This window comes from Mchenga conophoros, linkage group LG5, assembly GCF_057382185.1.
Source record: "Mchenga conophoros isolate Kocher_MC1m ecotype Shallow Benthic linkage group LG5, M_conophoros_male_GT1.1, whole genome shotgun sequence".
NCBI lineage: Eukaryota > Metazoa > Chordata > Actinopteri > Cichliformes > Cichlidae > Mchenga > Mchenga conophoros.
The window spans coordinates 7211719-7232935 of NC_140530.1; the positions used below are offsets into that span (position 1 = coordinate 7211719).

Sequence of the window (21217 nt, forward strand, 5' to 3'; positions counted from 1 at the left end):
GAATGTGGGGCTCATTTTGTAGACAGCGGTCCCAATTAGATTAAAAATGGAGGGTAAAGCAGACTACGCTTTGGCACAGACCTACCTTGTCACTGATGAGCGATGTTCCATCACCACAGAACACCAGCCAGGGTGGGAGTTTGGGAAAGTGCAGTAGCCCCATCACCTATGTTCACACTTAGAGTTACAATATAGAGAACTAAATATGTAATGACACCAACACCCTGCACATAATTCAAAATGAACAATAATCCAGGGGTGTAAATTTCTCTTTATTGCTTCGTTTTTCAAACTAAAAGTGTGATAGGAACTCATGTTTGTTTTGGAAACTGGGAGTTCCAACTTGCAATGTTGCACAGGGGAAGCCCCAGCAAATTACATTTCTACTTTAATGTCTCAAAACCTTATGTGACCAACAAATCACATCAGGCTGTGTCGTCACACAGAGCTGCCTCGTCTGGTGATAGACTTTCTCATTCAAACGACAGAGCTGCCAGGCTAAGGGTAGTCTGCCCCAGCTTTTTGTTTGTTTTTATATTTGACAGATCCCACTTCCAAAAAGCTCTCACAGTCGATCAGTCAATGTGTCTCGAGTTTCAAGTCCTGACAATATTTTCACATTCCTTTCGAGTGAATCACTGCAGCTCTTTCTCGGGCTCAGGCTGTTTATCAGCGGCCCTGCAGCGACATTATGCTTTATTTAAAAACATACAGCAAATGAAGCCTACTTTGTTAAAATCTTACATCAGAACAACAACTTTTTTTTTCTTACAACTTTATTAGGAAACATTACACAGGATAATAACATGGGCTTAAAAACATTTTTTTTTTCACAGTGTCTCATAGAGCAAAATGCCTTAAGATTTCCAAATGTCTTTTACAAAATGTTCTTCGGCTCGTTCGCTTTTGTTCCACAAGTTGCAACATCATAGCATGAGGGAAACCACGTGGGAATTGTGCTCATTTGTTTGGACAGCTTCTGCACCCATAACATATGGGTTCACTCCCTCTCAGTGTGTGTGTGTGTGTGTGTGTGTGTGTGTGTGTGTGTGTGTGTGTGTGTGTGTGTGTGTGTCACCAGAAGTGCCTGATGGAAGAAGAAACAGATTACAGACCGAGCAGTGACTATTGCCTCACTCTTCTTTAATGGGTCGGATAAGTTTTTCTGAGAAGATCCCGGAGTGATTTTCTGCATCCTGGTGCTCGTTCCAGCTCTGCTCCCTGACCCCCCTCACCACACCTTCCTCCTGCAAGACACAGTAAACACATGTGAGGACTCAGGGAAACAAATCCACCCTCTGATTAGATACTCGGGACATGACAGTAAGATTTACTAACAGGGTGAAATGGTGCTTCTGAATTCATTTCCACACTGTGTACACAGTGACTGGGAGACCAGTCCGTGAAAGTAAACTCAAACTCAGCCGTGACCAGAAAAGGAGTGTGAAAAGATGCTAGATAACCTCGACATGGAAGTTGAAAGATAATATAAAATTATGAACAACTTAGAAGGTTAACAGTTGTCACTATGGGAAGCCAAATGTGCATTTCCATCTTTTTTTCGGGACTCGTTGAATGCCATTATTATTTAAATATCCTGATCAGAGCAGCTCTTAATATGAATTAATTCTGTTTTTTCTGGAAAACAGGCCTGTGTGTCTCCTGTGTACATTGTTTTGTTGTTGTTGTTCTTAATCATTGTAAGTAAGCTTTTTCTCACAGCATCTGATTACAGACTCCATTCATGCATTTTCTCCCATCCGGGTCTGGGTCATGGGGTAGCATAAGCAGACATTCCCAGATGTTTCTTGATCCCAAGGCAATCTTTCCGGTACATCCTGGGTGGACATATCTGAAACGCCTCATCTAGGAGGTGCACAGGATGCATCGCTGTCAGATGACCCAACCACCTCGACTAGCTCCTTTTAATGCCTGGGAATCAGTAACACTAGTCTGAGCAGCTCCTTAATAAAAGAGGTCTGGGTGAGCCCAGACATCATTCAGACACAGCTCATTTCTGCCACGTGTCTTACTTGTTGTGTGACAACAACAACAAGGCATTCTTTATACTTTATTCTAGCTGCTCCATGCTTCTTCGCCATGGAACTACTTCCACAGTTTTTGTGCAATTTTCACCATTCAAATCTTTAAAAAAAAATCTGCTATTTCTGCTAATGCCAGCTATGACTTTTGGTGCTCAGAACTTCTATACTTTTTGAAATACTAAATTTTTTATGCAATTTTTTTGTCCCATTGAAATGAATGGACCACATTATCAGTGTTGTTACTGATTTTGCTTGCCGGGGTGAGCTGTGCTCAGTGAGATGAACAGCCGTTCTCAGAGCGGGAGGCCCGGGTTCAAATCCCGCTTTTTTCAGTTAACACTTTAGCTTTTTAAACTCTTTTCAACACAAATTTCAGCTTCTTCACCCCTTTTCAGCAAAAATACCAGATTCTGCAGCTGTTTTCAGCACAAACTGTTTTCAATGGAATTTTTTCACCAGTTTTGAGCACAAATTTCAGTTTCTTCACCTCTTTTCAGCAGAATTTTCAGCTTTTCCACCTCTTTCAGTTACCTGAGAACTAGTTTGGCTCAGTGAGATGAGTAGCTGCCTTGAGACCACAAGGTCTGGATTCAAACCCTGCTCATGGCAACATTTCTTTTCAGCTGACAGTTCAACTTTTTCACCTCTTTTCAGTACAAATTTCAGCTTCTTCACCCCCTTTTCAGCAGAATTTTTGGCTTTTCACCTCTTTTCAGCAAACATGTCTGCTTCTTCACTGGATTTCAGCACAGTTTTACTTCTTCAGCTGTTTTCAGCAGATTCCACTACATGGCATTCACACTGCATTTTCGCAGGAAATGCAACTTTTTCTAGTTTTCTTTCAGTCACTACTCGCAGCCATAGGTGAAAGCAGGAATGTAAACAGAACGTACAAAAAAGTACCGAACTGGAAGAGCAGTATCCCCACCCCTGTACTGTACATGGCCTCTCACTCAGAGCAGCTCCATAGGGGAAGCAGAACCTTTCACACTAGTTTGTGCCCTTTTCCCACCAGAGAGGTGAAGTTTCATGTCTCTTTGACCAGATTTGGCAACCAGGGATCAGACCATTAAGGCCTCTTCATCTTACAGCTGCTCAATCCAATTTTTGTTACGGCTGTGACAAGAAGTTAAAGCTCTCTCCAATCCCATGCTTCCAACACCTTGTCATTTTAGTGCACAAGTACATTCACAGTTTTATTTATCCCACCATTTAGTGCAGAAGAGTTAAATGTGGAACACTGTGCATGCCTTGCCCTCAATAGTGGCAACAACTGGCTTTGTAATAGAAACAAATAAATTTAGCATCCATGATGATGCTAACTATAAATGGCTAAAAGCAGATTTTTTTGTTGTGGGCTTGTTTAGTGTAGTAAATGTTAAAATATCACCTTGTCATTTTACTGCACATTCACAGTATTGTTTATGCTAACCATTTACTGCAAAAAAGTGAAGTTAGGTTTAGGGTCATCCTCACTACTGAAGAATTTGGTACCTTGTGTTATCAGAGGCGCAAAATGATGCAAAAGTTCAAAAACATGCAATAAGTAGAACAACAGAAGTGAAATTTTGCTGTGTTGTCATTTGATGTACATCCATAACACGTCAGGTGCCATTTCAGACACTCTGCTGTGGATATTCAGAATGCTGAACATAGTCTACTACATCAAACTACAGTGTAGTGTAAACTGCAGTGAATTTTGGTTTGATTATAGATTCTGACGACTATTCCAAGTTGATCAGCACAGCAAACTATGTACAAACTATCACCTCCCTGCAAACGACTGGACTACTTTGATTTGCTGGTGGGTTGAAATACACAGGCATGTGATAAAATGCACGTTAGCAAGTACCTACACAGAAAGGCCAGAAACAAACACAGTGGCCTAAATGACATGTCCAGGTCCAGAATGTACAGGATGTGTGTAATCTCTAGAGTGCAATGGGAAGTAAGATATGGTTTACAAGTACACACTACACAAACACACCTGTTGAGTGTCAGCAAGAACCATGATGACATCGCCCTCTTCAAACTGGAGCAGGCCTTCTTCAGATGCTGCGTGACTCTCTAGTGCCACCCCCTGGTGTAAAACAAAGCTGTTTTATTCCACATTACCACACGGCTGTGACGTTTAAAGGCTTAGCTCACGCAAATTATTAAGACTCTCCAGGTTATTTTAGGGGGACTTTACTGTTATAGAAATGTCAGCTGTAGCTGCTTTAAGATTAAGCGTGTACCTTATAGAGGAAGCCTGGTGGACTGGGGGAACCCGAGTCATCTCCTGACTCTAACCCTTCGTCCAAATCCTCCTGCTCCTTAGCAGGTAAGAGGGGGCTTTCATTGGAGCGGAAGGATACACGAGGGGCTGGAACTGGTGCCGGTTTGGTATTGGCCTCCTCTGATGTTGGATCGCTCTCAGCATCCTTATGTGGGGCATCGCCACCAGCAGAATCCGAGGGATCAGTGATCTCCTGGCTTGCTGCTGCCTCTGACTTTGGTTCTCCCTCCTTGCTGTCTTCTGACTGGCTTTCAGCGGGCTCCGACGCAACTGCTGCCTCTGGATTTTGACTGCTCGTGTCGCTGTTGTCATTGTCACATAGCGACTGCCTCTTCGGTGAGCCGGTGCCACTCGAGCTGAGATCGGAATCTGATGAGCTAACACTTTTCGAAGGGATGCTGCTCTCTTCTGCTGGGATGCTTTCTTCAGCGATGTTTTGAGTCTTTGGGACAGGGGAAGAGGGTGCAGCACCTTTGCCGTTTTGGGAATGCACGGAGACGTGGTCAGCTGGGAAAGCGGTGTTGCAGGGTATGGGATTGGATATAACCAGGGACTTTCTCTTCTTTGACTTGCTGCTTGTGCTATTTAAAGAACAAAAGCACATTATTTGTGACAGAGTTATCATTAACACCCCAGCATACAGGAAAGAAAAGAATAAGTGTCCAAAAGTAGCAGAACCCTTTAAATTTAAAGATCTAGAATTTTCTGTGAAATCAGTGGACTTTGTTGCAGTCAAGTATCAGTTTGCTATTCTTGACGCTGAAGCAAACTCCACGTCATTTGCCAAGTGTGGCTTCCTCCCATCTACAAGTTACATTTCTACCCAAAGTTGCACTGAATTCGGTGAGGAATGCAGGCAAAAATCAACAGACAACAGTCCTACAGTGTTTTAGCCAACCTCAGTACTTGTAGAGTTCTGTTTTAGGTTATTTTCCTGTTAAAGGAGCAATGACCTGCAACTGCAACTGCAACAGAGTTCTTGAACACTCTTGACAAGTTTTTTGCCTCAGAACACCTTTATAATTTGATCCAATTCAACTAATACTGCACAGCATCAAGCAGACACATCTGGGCCTATAGTATACCTGACATTTAGCCCTAATGAGAATGAGCTGTGGCTAAGATGTGTCAGCAGCACTGTGAGAAATAGCCAAAAGTGCATCAAAGAAAAGTGAACGCATGGGCCAAATATTATTGCATAACATATCTTAGACTCCTCTGTGTTTCATAGTGAAAGATTTTTACTCGTAATACCTAACATGCCTCACCAAAAAGCTTTAAATGGTTTAATCGAAGGTGCAAATTTGTTGTTTTTTCCCCCCATACAAAAATAATTAATAAACCAAAGCAGTACTATATATTCTGAAGCCTGTGGTTGACACACTGGAGAAATACTTTAGGACACTTTTAGGATTTTTGAGATTCTCAAAATGCTTTGAATTTAATTTGTCTTTAATTTAAATGATGGTAGTTTTCACACTGAAAAAGCAAGGCCTTCCGGCTTAATGAAGAGCTAAAATGGATCCACATCATCCCCCTCTACAAAGTTTCATTGTCTACAACAGGGGTGGGGAACTGCAGGCTTCAAGGGCCGGTGTCCTGCAGGTTTTAGACCCTGGGTCAACACATCTGAATCAAATGATTAGTTCATTACCAGGCCTCTGGAGAACTTCAAGACAAGTCGAGGAAGTAATTTAGCCATTTAAATCAGCTGTGTTGGATACATCTAAAACCTGCAGGACACCGGCCCTTGAGGCCTGGAGTTCCCCAACCCTCAGTCTACAAGATAGGAAGCACTGAAAGTGAATGCTAGTTTGAGATTTTGTTGTTTGTTGAGTTACAGCCCATTTAAAGATCCAGTATGGGCAAAAATCGCAACCTGGTTTACGAAAAACACGAAGAACAATCTCCCAGAAGCATCAGTACAGGATGCAAGTTAGAAAAAATTGTGGTCAGAGACAAAAAAAAAAAAAAAAAGTGGTTAGAGTATTTCATTTAATTTGGTTTCATGAAGAACTGAGCGTTCTTATACGAATACAAACACTTTTGTGCCAAACCCTTGCATGTCTGTGTCATTTATTTCAAAGATAAAACTTTTGCAAGGCTATGTATGCAACACCTTCCACTCGCCTATGTGGCCATCTTATCGCTTCCGACACAGAAACAAACAACTCTAAAAACAAGTGTCCACATTTGGGCAACACAATGAGAGCAATGGAGGTCTCTACTGTGCACGCAAACCCACATTATCTCCCATTGTTTTCATCTCCTCTCAGCACTAAGAACCATTTTAGCATCTTTCAGTTATTATTTTGGTTTCACGGGAGACTATTTTAAGCCTGAGAGACAGAGTTTGTATGCGTTTCAAGACAAGACATTTCTTAATGCGCACACAGCTGCCACAAATGATGCAACATGTGCAGCAGAACACCCTACCTGTTCAGGCCCTTGATGATGAAAGCTTTGCCCGAGTGTTGAGTCTCCAGTTTCTTCATCACATTGTACAGCTCACGGTTCAACTGTAAACACAAGCACACCGTCCACCTTCAATTCACATTGCCGGTGAGAGAGTGAGGAAGTTGAAGGCGATGTGTGACATCTTACCCCGCTCATTTCTTTATAGAAAACATCCCTCAGGTTGGAAATGTTTTCGAAGACCGTCACATAGCAACCTATCCGACTGCACAGACAAAAAGACAAAGTTGAACTTTCAGTTTGTCCACATGACACTTTTCTTAGGTTCAGTTATACTGGCTGACGTACCTTTAAACATATAAGCCACGTAAATATTGGTTCACATCTTTCTCTTTTAATTCAGCTGTTCTTAGTCTCTTTGCTACATGTGTATAAAATCAAGCACCTAACTATGCAGTCTACCCTTTATAAACATGCGAAATAATGGATTGTTCTAAAAGGTTAACTGAATGCCAGTGTGGTACCGTAATAGGGTGCTACCACTGCAAAAAGTCCATTTGTGGAATGTCTTCCCTCTTAAATATTCCACAATCAAGTAGTATTATTGCAGTGTGCAAGCCTTTAGGAGTCACCGCAACTCAGCCACCAAGTGGCAAACCACATGAAGTATTAACATCAGCACAGAAACTCCACACTGAGAGTTTCATGGCATGGGTTTCCACGGCCGAGCAGCTCCTGTAGGTGTAACGTGAAGGTGACCCGGGACTTGTCAATATAGTGTATACCCTGTCATCTCAACTTTGTATCCAATACAAACACAAAAGCTCCCAAAATAATACAAATCTGTATAAATTTAATCTGAAAGGTGATTTCATATAAGAATGGTCGAAATATGCAAGTCTTAAAAACCTACATCCATATTCTACTTTTATTTATCCACTCATGATCCAGATTCCCACTGAGATTCCACTGAGCTAGTTCTGTGTCTACTTGCTGCTGAAGCATACCTCTGATGGAGAACAGGCAGCTCCTCGCGCAGCTCGTTATTTATTTCTTCAAAGACATTCTGAGCTTTGTTGAATTCCTCTTCTGCCTGTTAAGGAGGATTTAAAAGAAGAAAATACAGTCGAGATCAGACGTCTTTGTCAGCGGCACACTGCACGTCTGTGCTGCGCAGGCTTTAACAGTAATGTAACCTTGGCTATTTTAGCTTCATCCTTTTTCTTTGCACCCTGCAGCGCCTCCAGGTGGTGTCGTGCTGAGTCATAGTCCACCAGTTTTCGTCCACGCTTGGCAACTCGTTCCTGAAAAAAACAGTTTTTCAAAGTGAACACAGAAATTCAAAGACCTCTTAGCACCTGAGAGACCAAAGTAGCTGTTTTAGCATCGCCTTGCAGTTCTGCAGGACTCATTTGAGCGTCGGCTTACCTTGACTTCAGGAAACTGGCTTGTATAGTTCTCCATGGTGCGGACAAGCTGGTCATTTATCTTCTCTTCGTAGTCGTTCCACAGCAAGTCTTCACTCTAAGAAAAACAGATGGTGCCACATTAGAGTTAAAAACTCTTGTTCCCATTGCACTAAGCCACAAATATAGGCAAGCATACAAACAGTGTTGCACATTATGGAAAGCTTCAGTCGCAGTTTGTCCAATGTGAGAGCTGACTTACTAATGGAAACCATCCCATCCACAAAATAATTAGTGACAAGGCCCTCGCTTTATAGTTGACAGTTAGTCAACAGTGGACATTCCAGGCTTTGGTGTGTAATTTAACCCAGTACTCGCCCAATGCTCTCCATCCATTGTTATTTCATCCTTACAAAGATATTTTTATTGACATTCCATGGTCTGTGTTTGACATATTGCTGCTTAACTAGCATTAGTCTAATTTTGAATGTCTCATATAAATATTTAAGACAACTATAAAATTTGCATTTCCTGCAAAAATGCTGTGTGAAGCTGTACGGCTGAAGCTGTCTGCTGAAACTAGCTGAAAAAGCTGAAAAGTTGTGAAAACTGTAATAACTTTGCAGAAGCATAACAACTTAGCAAAGATGTAATTACTTAGCAGAACTGCAATAACTTAGAAGAAACATAATACTTGGCAGAAACACTATAACATAGCAAAACTTAGCAGAAATATTGTAACTTAGCACAAACATGATAACTTCTCAGAAATACAGGAATTTAGGAGAATTATTATATTTAGCAGAAATACTATAATATAATATCTGTATTCAATGGGTATAACTTGCTTGACTCTTTGACTCTAGATGACGGTACTTTTAGCTGCTCCTTTATTTCCCATGAGGTCACCACACCAAACAGAACCACATGTTTGATTTGGCAGAAATTTTACACTGGATACCCGTCCTTACTCACACTCCCATTTATCTGGGATTGGGACCAGCACTAGCAGTACTCTAGCTTGTGACCCGTTCCTTTCTCCTCCCAGAACCAGGGATATTTCATTTGTAAGGCGAATTTCTTCACAACTACATCCCAGCACAGTTGAGTTCAGCTGTGCAGTGGCAGATATACCTGCTCACTGTAGCAACGATGTAGGTAAACATAATTATTGAATTTCAGACTGTTTGTTTTAGCCAGAGACTCCGTGTCAACTCTTTGCATTGAGCAGCTGGAGAGAACTGCATCTAGAAGGACTTTGGAATTAAGCAGCTCAAGACAGAAAAATAATATCCAAACTCTCCTCATGAGTTTCTGGACCTCACACCAGAGAGTGAACTTGCATTTAAATGTGGGTATTTGTTAGTACATGTTGCATGAAGGTCACTAATATTTTAAAGAAGTGTGTGATTCCAGCCAGTGAAACATATTGATGACATGATCCACAGTAGTCCTAAGTAAAAACTGTATCAGTAGGATTCAGTTCAATTCTATTCTATTTATGAATCGCCAAATCACAGTCAACATCACCTAAATCAACAATCACCTCAAGGTGCTTTAAACTGCAAGCTAAAGACTCCGCAATAATGCACAGAAAACTATCTATCAGATGACCCCCTGTCAGTAAGCTCTTAGCGACAGTGGGAAGGAAAAACTCCCTTTTAACAGGAAGAAACCTCTGCCACTAGCATTCTTAATAATGGCCAGCAGGGGGCAAATCCTTTATAGTCTGGTTGTACAGAAATCTATGGAAAAATTAGCCTTCTTCTCAATTAATCCATGCCCTCAGTAAACAATTTTCGTATCAGTTTATTGCCCCATTTGCTCGTTTGTAGTCATGGCGAAGACAAATAATGCCCAAATTGTAAATTAGAGTTAGTAGATTGACGACAAAGAAGGGCTGGCCTAACTTGTGACTGATAAGTGTTCAAACAGTCAGATCCCAATCTGTGCTTGTGGCATTTAGCTACCATGCCACAAGGGGGGGGGGGGGGAGACACACACAACCAAAGTGGGACTTCCCAAATAAAACAGTGGCTGCATCATAATCCTACTTCTGTTATAACAGCGAGATCTTTCACTCCATCCCAGTCCGATTCATAGATGTCGCTCAGCGTCTGGGATAGCCGCTTAGATGTCTCATGCATGCCTGTAAAAAGGAAGAAAAAAAAAAAAATTTAAAATGTAGTCATGACTCCATGGGAATGAGCCCATCTACCTTCTGGCAGCACAAACAGCACCACGGTGGTATTGTTTTTAATGTTTCTGGTGCTGCTGCTGCACCCACATTACAAAGGCCAAAACAACACTAGTTTCCTGACTGGAGCTCACAATGCAGGCGCAAAAGCTGACAACATGAAAAACAACGGTTTCTCATACATGACTCACATATGCGATGCTGCGTCTGCTATTTTTTTTTAAGGCGGGATCAGGGATCTTTACAACTTGGTAGCGCAGACAGGATTGCAAAAGTCTCCCACAAAAAAATAGAAGACTTTCACTTCCCTAGTTTTCAACTTCTCCCCTCAGTAAGACTGGGGATTCAATCCATGCTTTGCAAACCCACCTTTCACTGCTGCATAGTAGGCTTTGACATCTTTAAACAACCTGCTTCCGTCGATCTGCGTGCAGGAAGAAAGGAGAAAAGTTCAATTCAGTGACGCCCAGTAACAGTTGGACAATATAAGAAAATTGTGCTGCATCATTTCCTTGACATCAGTGTGCTTCAGCTGGACTGCAGGCTGTTAGTTTGCTGTGAAACTCTCTCTGCATCAGTTTGCTTGACATCGCAGCTCCTTGCAGTCTCACCACAACTTGGAGCTTAAATTAAATAACAATCACAATATCTTATGTGGTTTTTGTGAAGTGAAAGCAGCATGGAGTGTCAGTGGGTAGACTTCCTTCCTGTTGCTCTTCGGCAACTTCCCTGCAGTATGTAGTGTAGTTGTTTGCCACTCGGTGAACTTAAAACCTGAGCAACAGAAGCCCAACAGTGGCAGCGATTACAGTATTAATACAGTAACATGGAATACAGATCACCAGTACGCAACAATAAATGAAGGCATTTTGTTACTTTTAAAATGAAAGTGGTTTTGCTTCCTCTTTTCTAAATTTTAAATAGTCTACATTTAGAGCTGTTCAGAAAGGCCAGTCTGAGGCTTTCAGTTCGTCAGCCTGTAAAAACCTTTCTTAAATGACAGCTCTTTCACAATTTAGGGTAATGCTGCACACAGATCTCTAGGGGAGACATAGTAAGTCGTATTTACACAGAACAGATAAGAAAATAGGCAGGAGCTCTGTCTTGCATTTCCTGTTTTCAAGGCCAGGATGATTGCCTGAACTTGTGAGTTGGCACGTCAGTGCAGGGAAAAAAAGACACAAAACACTTTTTGGCCCTGTTGCAATTATGTGAAGAATTTTGGTAAAAGGAAACAAATGAGCTTCGAGATTAAAGATGTTAAAGGGGTTTTATCAAGGTTGTAGAGCAGAAAGCAGAAGACTACCATTTAGAAACTGTGGTTACGCTGTTGGAGTACCTGCTGTTTGTTGAGGTTCTGGGAACAGAGCTCAAACTGCTCATCTTTGGTTTCCATAGTTTTGCCCAGTTTCTGAAGGACCTGAAAGCATTAAAAAAAAAAATCAGATTGAGTAAATTTTAACAATATGCCACGAGAGGTTTCTACAGATTGTGCTCATACAGATTAAAGTTAAACTATATCAAAGCCTGCCTACAGGTGTTGTAGAGTACATGCAAGTGCAACTAAATAATATCGCCTAAAGTTGGAATTTGAAGAAAGCAAATAGAAAAATTAGGAACTGCAAGTAGTAAGTTCATCAGACCTCACCTAATTTTACCAATATTTAGCAGGTATAACACACCTGAATCTCCCACAGAACTGTTGAGTTACTTTATTGGTGATTGTTTGTGTTGTGTAGTTCAGCTCCACCATTTGTAACGCCTTTTTTTTTTTTTTTTTACACTATATAAATGCAATAACATTAAACCTAATTCATTGAGTTTTCCTTCACATGATGTTTTTGCAGATACTGTATATTAGGTCCACAATGATGCGTAGGCAGTCCAACATGTAGTAAAAAAAACATTTCAGCTTGGTCCTCTAGTTATTTAGTAGCTCTGCTTCAAGGGCGCCCACAACAGGAGAGCTCCGACATTCCCTCACATTCAAATGGTCTGTTTAGTGCATAGACTGTAAACAAAAAACGGCTCCCATCACATCACCAGTGGTTTACAGACTTTCATTCTGAAAGTTCAAGATTGGCATTTTGGCTGCCGCCAACTTGATGTTTTGAAACGAGACAAGATGAGCTAAGAAACCAAAGGATCCTGAATGCTCATACTGCAGCACCTTGCTAATCACATGGTAGGCCCACCCTAAATCACACCCTGCATTGTCATCTGTTCTGAACCTAAGAAAGACCGTAATTTACAAGATTAACATCATGCTTTTTTCACTAAGACTTGAAACCAGCATCTGTGTCCAGACGTTTACTGAGGTCACAGACATGTAGGATATGTTCAACATGTCTGATCTGCAACCAGCCATGTTGCCCCCTGACAGCCATTAGAAAGTTTACACCACTTTGTCACCACCTTTAAAATACAATCTATGACCAAATTACATATTTTTTTAAAACTATATATTAAACTCTGCCTCCAGCATCTGGCTGCTGAATCACTGAATGATGAATTTTTGAGGCTCAAATTGAAAAAAAACAACAACTTAAAAATAGGTTTTGCAAACACAGAAAATACAGATGACTGTTGATTCTTTAAAGGTTTGTGACTACGACATGCAGTGATACACACACTTTCAACATAACAAAATAAACCTGTGTAATGTAAAGTGGATCTATCTGACAGTGTGGATATACTGACCTAACCAGACTAACACTCTACATAGAGCACCATTTACACCCGTCCCAAAACTTAACCAGACACATGTGGCTAACTTTTTCTGAGCCCTTCACAGCCCAACGAGTGCAGCTGTTTGAAACCTTTGACTTGAAATCTGCATATAAAAGCTCATCATCATGCCCATTCTTTAATTTACCACCACAGAAATCACAGAGTCGCCCCAAAACAGCCCTTTAGTCTTCACTGTACCGAAAAAGCAAGCCTTTGTAGCTGCTGCTTTTAGGTGGAGTGGTGAATTCAAGTTTGTTGACCACAAACCGAGAAAGACACAGCTAGTGAGAGGAAGTGCACAGTCAGGAAGTAGCAGCATTTCTGTGTCCGCACACAGCTGCATAGCAGTGAACAACAGCATGTTGCTCAGACGGGGGAAATCTAAGCTACCGTTTTATTAGTGGTTAAAAAAAGGGGCCAGTTTAGTGAGGTTAACGGTGAACCCACACGCATGAACTGGAGTAAGTGGCTCAGTCTGGTACAGCACAGTGTGCAGACTGCTTTGAATGCTGTCTTGTGGTCAGGATCACAGTGCGTAAACGCGTCCAGATTGATTGATGCCCTTACAAACCATGCAACGAAACACAGCTGAAAAGACGGCAGTGATGAAGTCGAGCAGTTCTCTCTCACACACACACACACTGATTACAAAAGTGAAATCAGTGGGGGATTTTTTTCAACCAATCACCCTGCTTAGAAGCGAAACACGATTTCAGAAGCCTGTCATCGTGGGAACATGATGCCAAGGTCTCTCTCCCTCTCTCATACTGGCTTTTCCAGCCCTCAACACCGAGCAGCTTAATAAAACAAGCTCAATATGTCCGTCTCATAGTTTAACAGAGCCGTGGCAGTGACTTTCGGGCACTGTCAAGAAGTTGCGTGGGCTCAGTGAAACTTTTTTTAAAAAGTGGATCTCCTCTGGCTCACCTTCTCCTGGGCTCGATTCAAGGACTTCTGGACCCGTTTCGCGAAGATTCCGGCTCCAGCCTGGAGGTTCGGGCCCATCTTATTCTCCGCCATCGTCAGCTGTCGCGCTGTCTCTCTCTCCTCCCTGACTGCTGTGCGCTTCCTCCGTGCGATTCAACTGCGACTTCAGCTGTTGTAGGCGGAGGTGGAGCAACACAATGTCAAAACGCGCGCGCAGCCAGAGACCAGTCAGCTCGTCCTGTTGCGACTTGTCAAAGAAATTAGGCCATTTGGAAACGTTCCTGCGTGTTTTCATCTGCTGAAAACACGTCACGTAAGAGTTGAGAAATCCACTCCTGCACCTGCGGCCAGGTAAACTCTTCCAGCGAAAACTCACCTGAAAATTATGTGCGTAAATTACGCTTCTGTGGTGCAGCGCAGCTGATTCAGCGACGTGACGTAGGCGGGCAGGGTGAGGGTTAGCGGCAGCAGATGATGCTGCCAATTATTTTAATTTTTTCAAAGAGAATTACACAAGACCTCACGTATCAGCCTTTCATATTATATATATATATGTCTGACCGGAGATTTCTTTACGGTCGAATATTGTTATTCATATATAAAGGAATAATCGGATCTGTACGCTTACTGGCCACTTCATTAGGTACTTTTTATAATGTTCAAATAATTATAAAAAGCTAATGGTGGTTCGATTCCATCGGAGTATGAATGTGTGTGAATGTTAGTAAGCACTAGAAGCATAGAAGACAGTGCTTGTGTGAATGGGTGAATGTGGCATGTTGTATAAACTGCTTTGATGCTCCGGGAGAGTAGAAAAACGCTATATAAGAAACAGTCCATTACCATTAGCTGTTCAATCACATGTTCAATCACTTGAATAGCCTTTCTTGCCCATCAAGAATGGGCAAGAAAGGCTATTTAAGTGACTTTGAATATGGCGTGGTTGTTGGTGACCAGACGGGCTGGTTTGAGTATTTCAGAAACTGCTGACCTACTCGGATTTTCCAACACCACCATCTCCAGGGTTTGAAGAAGATATTTAGTGAGCAGCAGTCATCTGGGCAAAATGCTCAGAAAGCTGCTGTTGATGTCACAGGAGAATGACTAGACAGTTTGGAGCTGATAGGAAGACAACAGTGACTCATACAACCGCTCGTTACAACCAAGGTATGCAGAAGAGCATCTCTGGTCAAACCTTGAAGCAGATGGTCTACAGCAGCAGAAGACTACACCGCGTGCCACTCATGTCAGCTAAGAAGTCCATACAGGCTCACTGAAACTGGATAATAGATGGATAATGGAAATACGCTGTCTTGTCTGATGAGTCTCAGTGTTTGCTCTAACATTCTGAACTTGGTAGGGTCAGAATTTGGTGTAAGCAACATAAATGCATGACTTCACCTGCTTTCTATCAACAGTTCAGTACACTGGTGATCTAATGGTGTGGAGGACGTTTTCTTGGCACACTTTGGGCTCTTTAGTACCAACTAAACATCATTTAAATGCCACAGCCTAGCTGAGTATTGTTGCTGGCCACTTCTGTCCCTTTATGATCACAGTGTACCCATCTTCTGACATGGTACAAAGCTCAGATCATCTGACACTGGTTTCTTATACATAACAATGAATTTGCTGTACTCAAATGCCTCCACTGTCACCAGATTTTAATCCAAAACTGCACCCCTGCGATGTGGGGAAATAAGAGCATTGCATCATGGATGTGCAGCAACTGTGTGATGCTATGAGATCATTATGGCTCAAAATCTCTGGGGAGTGTTTCCAGCACTTTGTTGAATCTATTAAATGGCTGTGTGTAGTTTGAAAGAGCCATCTGTGATCTTTAAACCACAACAATCTAGCCACATACATAAAATGTGATTAGGTGGAACTGCAATGTCTATCTTGGCCACTGTATTCAAGATGATGAGTCAACATGGCGGCTTACACAAACTGGCGCCTGCTCCTATGTATTTTTAAGATGTAATTACACCCTAATCAGTGTGTCAACATTGTACAACATAATCAATGTACAATGTTTTTAAATAACCTAATAAAATTATTTATTGCTTCCTTATGAGCACAGCAGTTACTTAAAAGTTATTTAAAACAACAAGATTATATCCATTTAAAAGAAGGCGTCACTAACAGCAGCTAACAGCAGCGCTCCCCAGCAGCAAGCTTCACGGACCATCTCCAGTCAGACTCTTTCACAAAGTTTTACAGCCTCCTCCAGAGTAAACAAACACGGACACATATTGACACATGACGTGAGCTTCCTGACAGCCTACACTCGCTACAGATGAATGGCTGCCAGAGCTTTTTGTTCTACAGTGGCTACTGTAGCTAGGACTAAGGTATACTTGCCATATTGGTTGCTTTGCTCAACACCCACACAGGGGGCACACAGCTAGCATAAAAACATCATTGTACGCTTGAATTGGGAAGTGGTAAAACAGAATTCAGCTGCAATCTGCTGACATCTAGTGGTGATATTTTAGACATTGTAACTTTAAATCTTTTTAAAATGACAATACTTTGAATATTTTCCATAATTACATGTTTCATCCAGCTGGTGTTTTCACATTTCTACTTAAATGCGAATAAGTTGTTCTGTTTTCACAAACTTCTTTGTTATTAGCTTACATACAATGCAGTAAAAAAATATTCACCTCCTTCCTTTTTTGCATATTAGTCACACTTACATGCTCCAGATTATCAAATACATTTTAAGATTAGACAAAGATAACCCAAGTTAAAATACAGTTCTTAAATGATTTTATTTATTAAGGGGAAAAAGTTATCCAAACTTACCTGATCCTATGGGAAAAAGAAATTCCTCCTAAACCTAATGACGGTCTTGAAGTCCAGTCAAGTTTTTGCATTAACTGGCAATTAGTTGTCCACAATGCTCTTTTTTGCAGAACTGGTTTCAGCCACATTTGAGATTTTGCAAGCATGAACGGTCTGTTTAAGTTTATGGCAAAGCATCTCAGTCAGATTTATATTTAACTGCTTATTATTTTGCACCTTTTAAAAATATAAATCCTCTATATCTACATTATAACATAGTACATAAGTAATCAATAAACCCAATCCAGTACTATGTATTTTTATTTCAGCAAAGAACATCAATGCCTGTTTAAACACTTTGCACGACAGTTATTCCAGGCAATCAACTCTCCCTATTTAAAAAAAAAAGGATTCCTGGAAACTGCTCTGACTTCCTAACACGTTTTCTGATAGGAAGCTATTGACACATCTCCTTCTTGACACTATGACTAATATGTTATGATACATCCTACAGCATAATAACAGAACAAGGTCAGACAATCACGGCTGATTGTTAAATTCAGCTAATATTCACAGAAGGCTGTTTAATTAGACCTTTAGGGAACTTTAAAGCTATTTGGGAACTATTGTTAACCCTGCTGTCCTCATTTATTTCTTATTCTGTTTGTGATGAAGATTATGAAGAAAGTACAAATTCTGGGAAACTCTGTGAACACATGAAGTGTGGGCAGTAGATCAAGTTTTACTGGCTCCATATTTTGCTATCTTGATGGGGGTGGTGATAGGCTCATTTTAGTTACTTTGTATAATATTTTAGCTTCATCTAGCTGTAACTTAACATATCTAATTATTAATTAATTAATATTATATGAATATCTCACATGTACAAAAATAAATGTAATAGTGTATGAATAAATGTCACCAAAACTTGTTATACATTCGTCCTACTATCCAGTATCTGGATGTTACATGTTAATGGTTTATTGCCATGCTTTAACAAAGGTGTGGTCGTACTGGGGAAATACAGTCGTAACCACATACCAGTGCAGCAACTTATAGGTGTGTGTGTGTACTTGTATTACTCATTCATTTTGTTGGGACAGACCTCAGTGAAAAACATGTATCAATCATGTAAAGTTAGTTTTAGGTTAAGATGAGGACAAGTAGCTATAGTGTGCATTAGAGTGAGGAGGTGATTTATTTCACTGCTAAGTGATTAAAAGTTCCTTCTAACTTCATGTGGACAGAAGGTTTGTTTAGAGTTATTGTAGGGTGGATGTTTCTGCCTTTTGGGGACATTTTGGCAGGTCCTGGAGAAACAAAAACATCTGTTGTTGGGTTAGTGACTCACAGGCAAACACCATAAGCCTTAAAATATTTCTTAAAAATCCATCACTTGATCCAACTATCCCAGCTATAGGCCAATCTCCAAACTTCCTTTTATCTCAAAAATTCTTGAAAGAGTAGTTGTAAAACTACTGTGGACTATTAGGGCCAAATTAAGAGAAATAAATATATTATTGATCATTTTGAGAAAAATGTGGAGATTATACTTATTTCAAAGCAAACTGGTGTGGTTGCTGTACCCTCTAAAAATGCCTTCTATAGATGAATTAGTAAGATTGTATTTCAGAATAGTTTTAGTTACAAGGAAATGATTTCTCTTTTAGCACATAAACATAGTGTTGTAATCAGTATGGGGACTGGAAAGATGCTCCAGAAAGCTGCATCGGATCAGATGTGGAAGAGCTGATTTGTACAAAATGAAATGTCTGACAGTGGAGAGATGCAAGGATATCGATGGTTACACCCTCATACACTAAAGAGGATGTATGCTGTGTCACAAGACAACTGATCAAATTGTTTCAGTAACTCATCTACACAAACCATTCTGTAGATTGTATAGCAGACAGTTTTGGCTTGAAGCAACTGTAACCTCCACACTTTTTTGACTTTTTTCTCAAAATGATCAATAATATGTATATTTTTTCTTAATGTAGCCCTAATTTGTATAAAACCGCTAACTGATCATCTGCAGATGAATGGTTTATTTAAAAAGTTTCAGTTCTTCACAGCACAGAAACAGCATTAGTGAAGGTTATAAGTGATCTTCTTATGGCCTCTGACAGTGGACTCATCTATGTGCTTCTCTTTTTAGACCTCAGTGCAGCTTTCCACATTATTGAGGTGCTGCACTGTAGTGGTTTGACTCATATCGATCGAAAAGATTCTGATTTGTTCATGTAAATGAAGAGTTTTCTTCACACAGAAAAATTATCCTGCGCTAGGTCCAATTCTGTTTACATAATACATGCCTCCCTTAGACCACAGGTGTCAAACTCCAGTCCCCGAGGGCCCGTGTCCTGAAACTTTTCTTTATGTCCCTGCCGCAACACACCTGAATAAAATTAGTAGGTCATTAGCAAGACTCTATACACTTGATTGTATGCTATTGACTTCTATAGAGTCTTGCTAATGACCTACTAATTTTATTCAGGTGTTGCGGCAGGGACACATGTAAAAATTTCAGGACACCGGCCCTCGGGGACTGGAGTTTGACATCTGTGCCTTAGACCAGCAGTCTCCAACCTTTTTTGCGCCACAGACTGGTTTATGTCCGACAATATTATAAATACATAAATACAACAAAATAAAACCATTACCGGTACCAAAAAAAATAAGATTCCTTCAATGCAAGGCATCTGCTATGCAAATGATACCCGACTTTATCTATGCATGAAGCCAAATGACACACACTAATTAGTTAAAAGCAGGAATGTCTTAAAGACATAAGGACCTGGATGACCTCTAATTTCCTGCCCCTAAATTTAGATTAAACTGAGGTCCTTGTACTCTGTCCTAAAAATCTTATAAATACGGTCTCTAACTAGATACTTGGTCTAAATGGCATTACTTTAGCTTCCAGTAACACTATACTATAAATGGTAAATGGCCTGCATTTGTATAGCACTTTACTTAGTCCCTAAGGACCCCAAAGCGCTTTACACTACATTCAGTCATTCACACACAGGTGATGGCAAGCTATGTTGTAGCCACAGCTGCCCTGGGGTGCACTGACAGAGGACACTGGCGCCACCAGGCCCTCTGACCACCACCAGCAGCAAACATGGGGTTAGTATCTTGCCCACGGATATTTGCCATGCAGCCAGGAGGCAGCCTGGGATCGAACCACTGACCTTCTGATTAGTGGCTGATCTGCAGCCACCCCCTATAAAAAATAACATGAAGTCATTTTTGACCAGCTTATGACTTTTATTGTGAATGTTAAACAAAAATGACACAATGGGCTTATTTGAAAGTGAATTCACAGGCAGAGGCTTCAGCTTCCAGGCTCCCATTTTGCCTTTATGAGTTAGATAGTCTCTCTACTTTTAAGATTAGGCTTAACACTTTCCTTTTTGCTAAAGCATATAGTTAGGGGTGGATCAGGTGACACCGAATCCTCCCTTAGTTATGCTGCAATAGTCTTGGCCTGCTGCTATTATCAATCTCTGGTTCTCTTATACAGTGTGTCTTCTTTCCTGTCTTCCTCTCATCACTCCCAACCAATCACAGCAGATGCCCACCCCTCCCTGAGTCTGTTTCTAATTGAGGTTTCTTCCTGTTAAAATGATTTTTTCCTTCCCACTGTCACCAAGTGCTTGCTCATAGAGGGCCATTTGATTGTTGATGTTTTCTATGTTGCTTCTATACTATTGTAGGATCTTAACCTTACAGTATAAAACACCCTGAGCCGACTGTTGTTATGGTTTGGTGAATACCATATATGAATAATACAAAATTGAAATATTGGTTTATGCATGTCTTTATCAATCTATCATCTTGTCTATGTTCTTTCTTCAGAAACCAAAAAAATCGAGAGAAAAACATTTGTATTAATATTGGTTTACGTAGTTTTTATTATTTTAAATTAAAGTGTATTTAAGACATGACGTTTTATTATTAGGGTTACTGAACTTTTAACAGAAATTGTGCTACAGAGTGGACATCTGGAGTTTGCCATAGGAAGTTGTGACAAAAGGAAGGAATAGCCCGTTTAAGAAGGAAGAACCTGGAAAATTATTACGGCGAAAATGTACCTGTGGCACACTTACCAGCAGATGGCGGTAGACACCAGCCTGTAAGCGTTACAGGACCCACAATTAGACAAGTAATATTCACAATACTGCTGAAATACTCAGGGGCTAGGGGCTCACACGGTTGTCAACTTAGCTTTCTGTTGCTGTCAAACGTCAACAATACATCAGTACATTCCTGTACAGCTCCTCTTCAATTCACTCCTGTCTTGAATTAGGATTAGCTGTCTTCCGGAGACGCCTGTAGGCCCCCAACTTGTGTTAGCGTCCCCTTAACTGACAGTTGCTACTTATTTTTTACGTAGATGCGCGTTTAATTCTAAAATACTTTA

The 21217-nt window shown here is 40.8% G+C and overlaps 1 protein-coding gene across 1 annotated transcript; it reads right to left on the reverse strand.

Moving 5' to 3' along the window:
• Positions 1-264: 264 nt before the first annotated feature.
• On the reverse strand, positions 265-14352 carry bin2b (bridging integrator 2b). Its single transcript, XM_085272982.1, has 12 exons — positions 13999-14352; positions 11681-11761; positions 10711-10765; positions 10199-10293; positions 8167-8262; positions 7935-8042; positions 7746-7831; positions 6928-7003; positions 6760-6842; positions 4283-4904; positions 4033-4125; positions 265-1247 (listed from the first exon to the last, which is right to left on the reverse strand). The coding sequence occupies exons 1-12, from the start codon at positions 14089-14091 to the stop codon at positions 1134-1136; spliced, it is 1602 nt and encodes a 533-aa protein (XP_085129108.1). The 5' UTR covers positions 14092-14352; the 3' UTR covers positions 265-1133.
• Positions 14353-21217: the final 6865 nt, after the last annotated feature.

Excerpts from the sequence above, each read along its gene's own strand:
- bin2b (XM_085272982.1), bottom strand. The coding sequence starts at position 14,091 with ATGGCGGAGAATAAGATGGGCCCGAACCTCCAGGCTGGAGCCGGAATC. Across the intron at positions 10,294-10,710 it reads CTACTATGCAGCAGTGAAAG|GCATGCATGAGACATCTAAG; the intron begins GTGGGTTTGCAA and ends TCCTTTTTACAG. Across the intron at positions 4,905-6,759 it reads ATCATCAAGGGCCTGAACAG|CACAAGCAGCAAGTCAAAGA; the intron begins GTAGGGTGTTCT and ends TTCTTTAAATAG.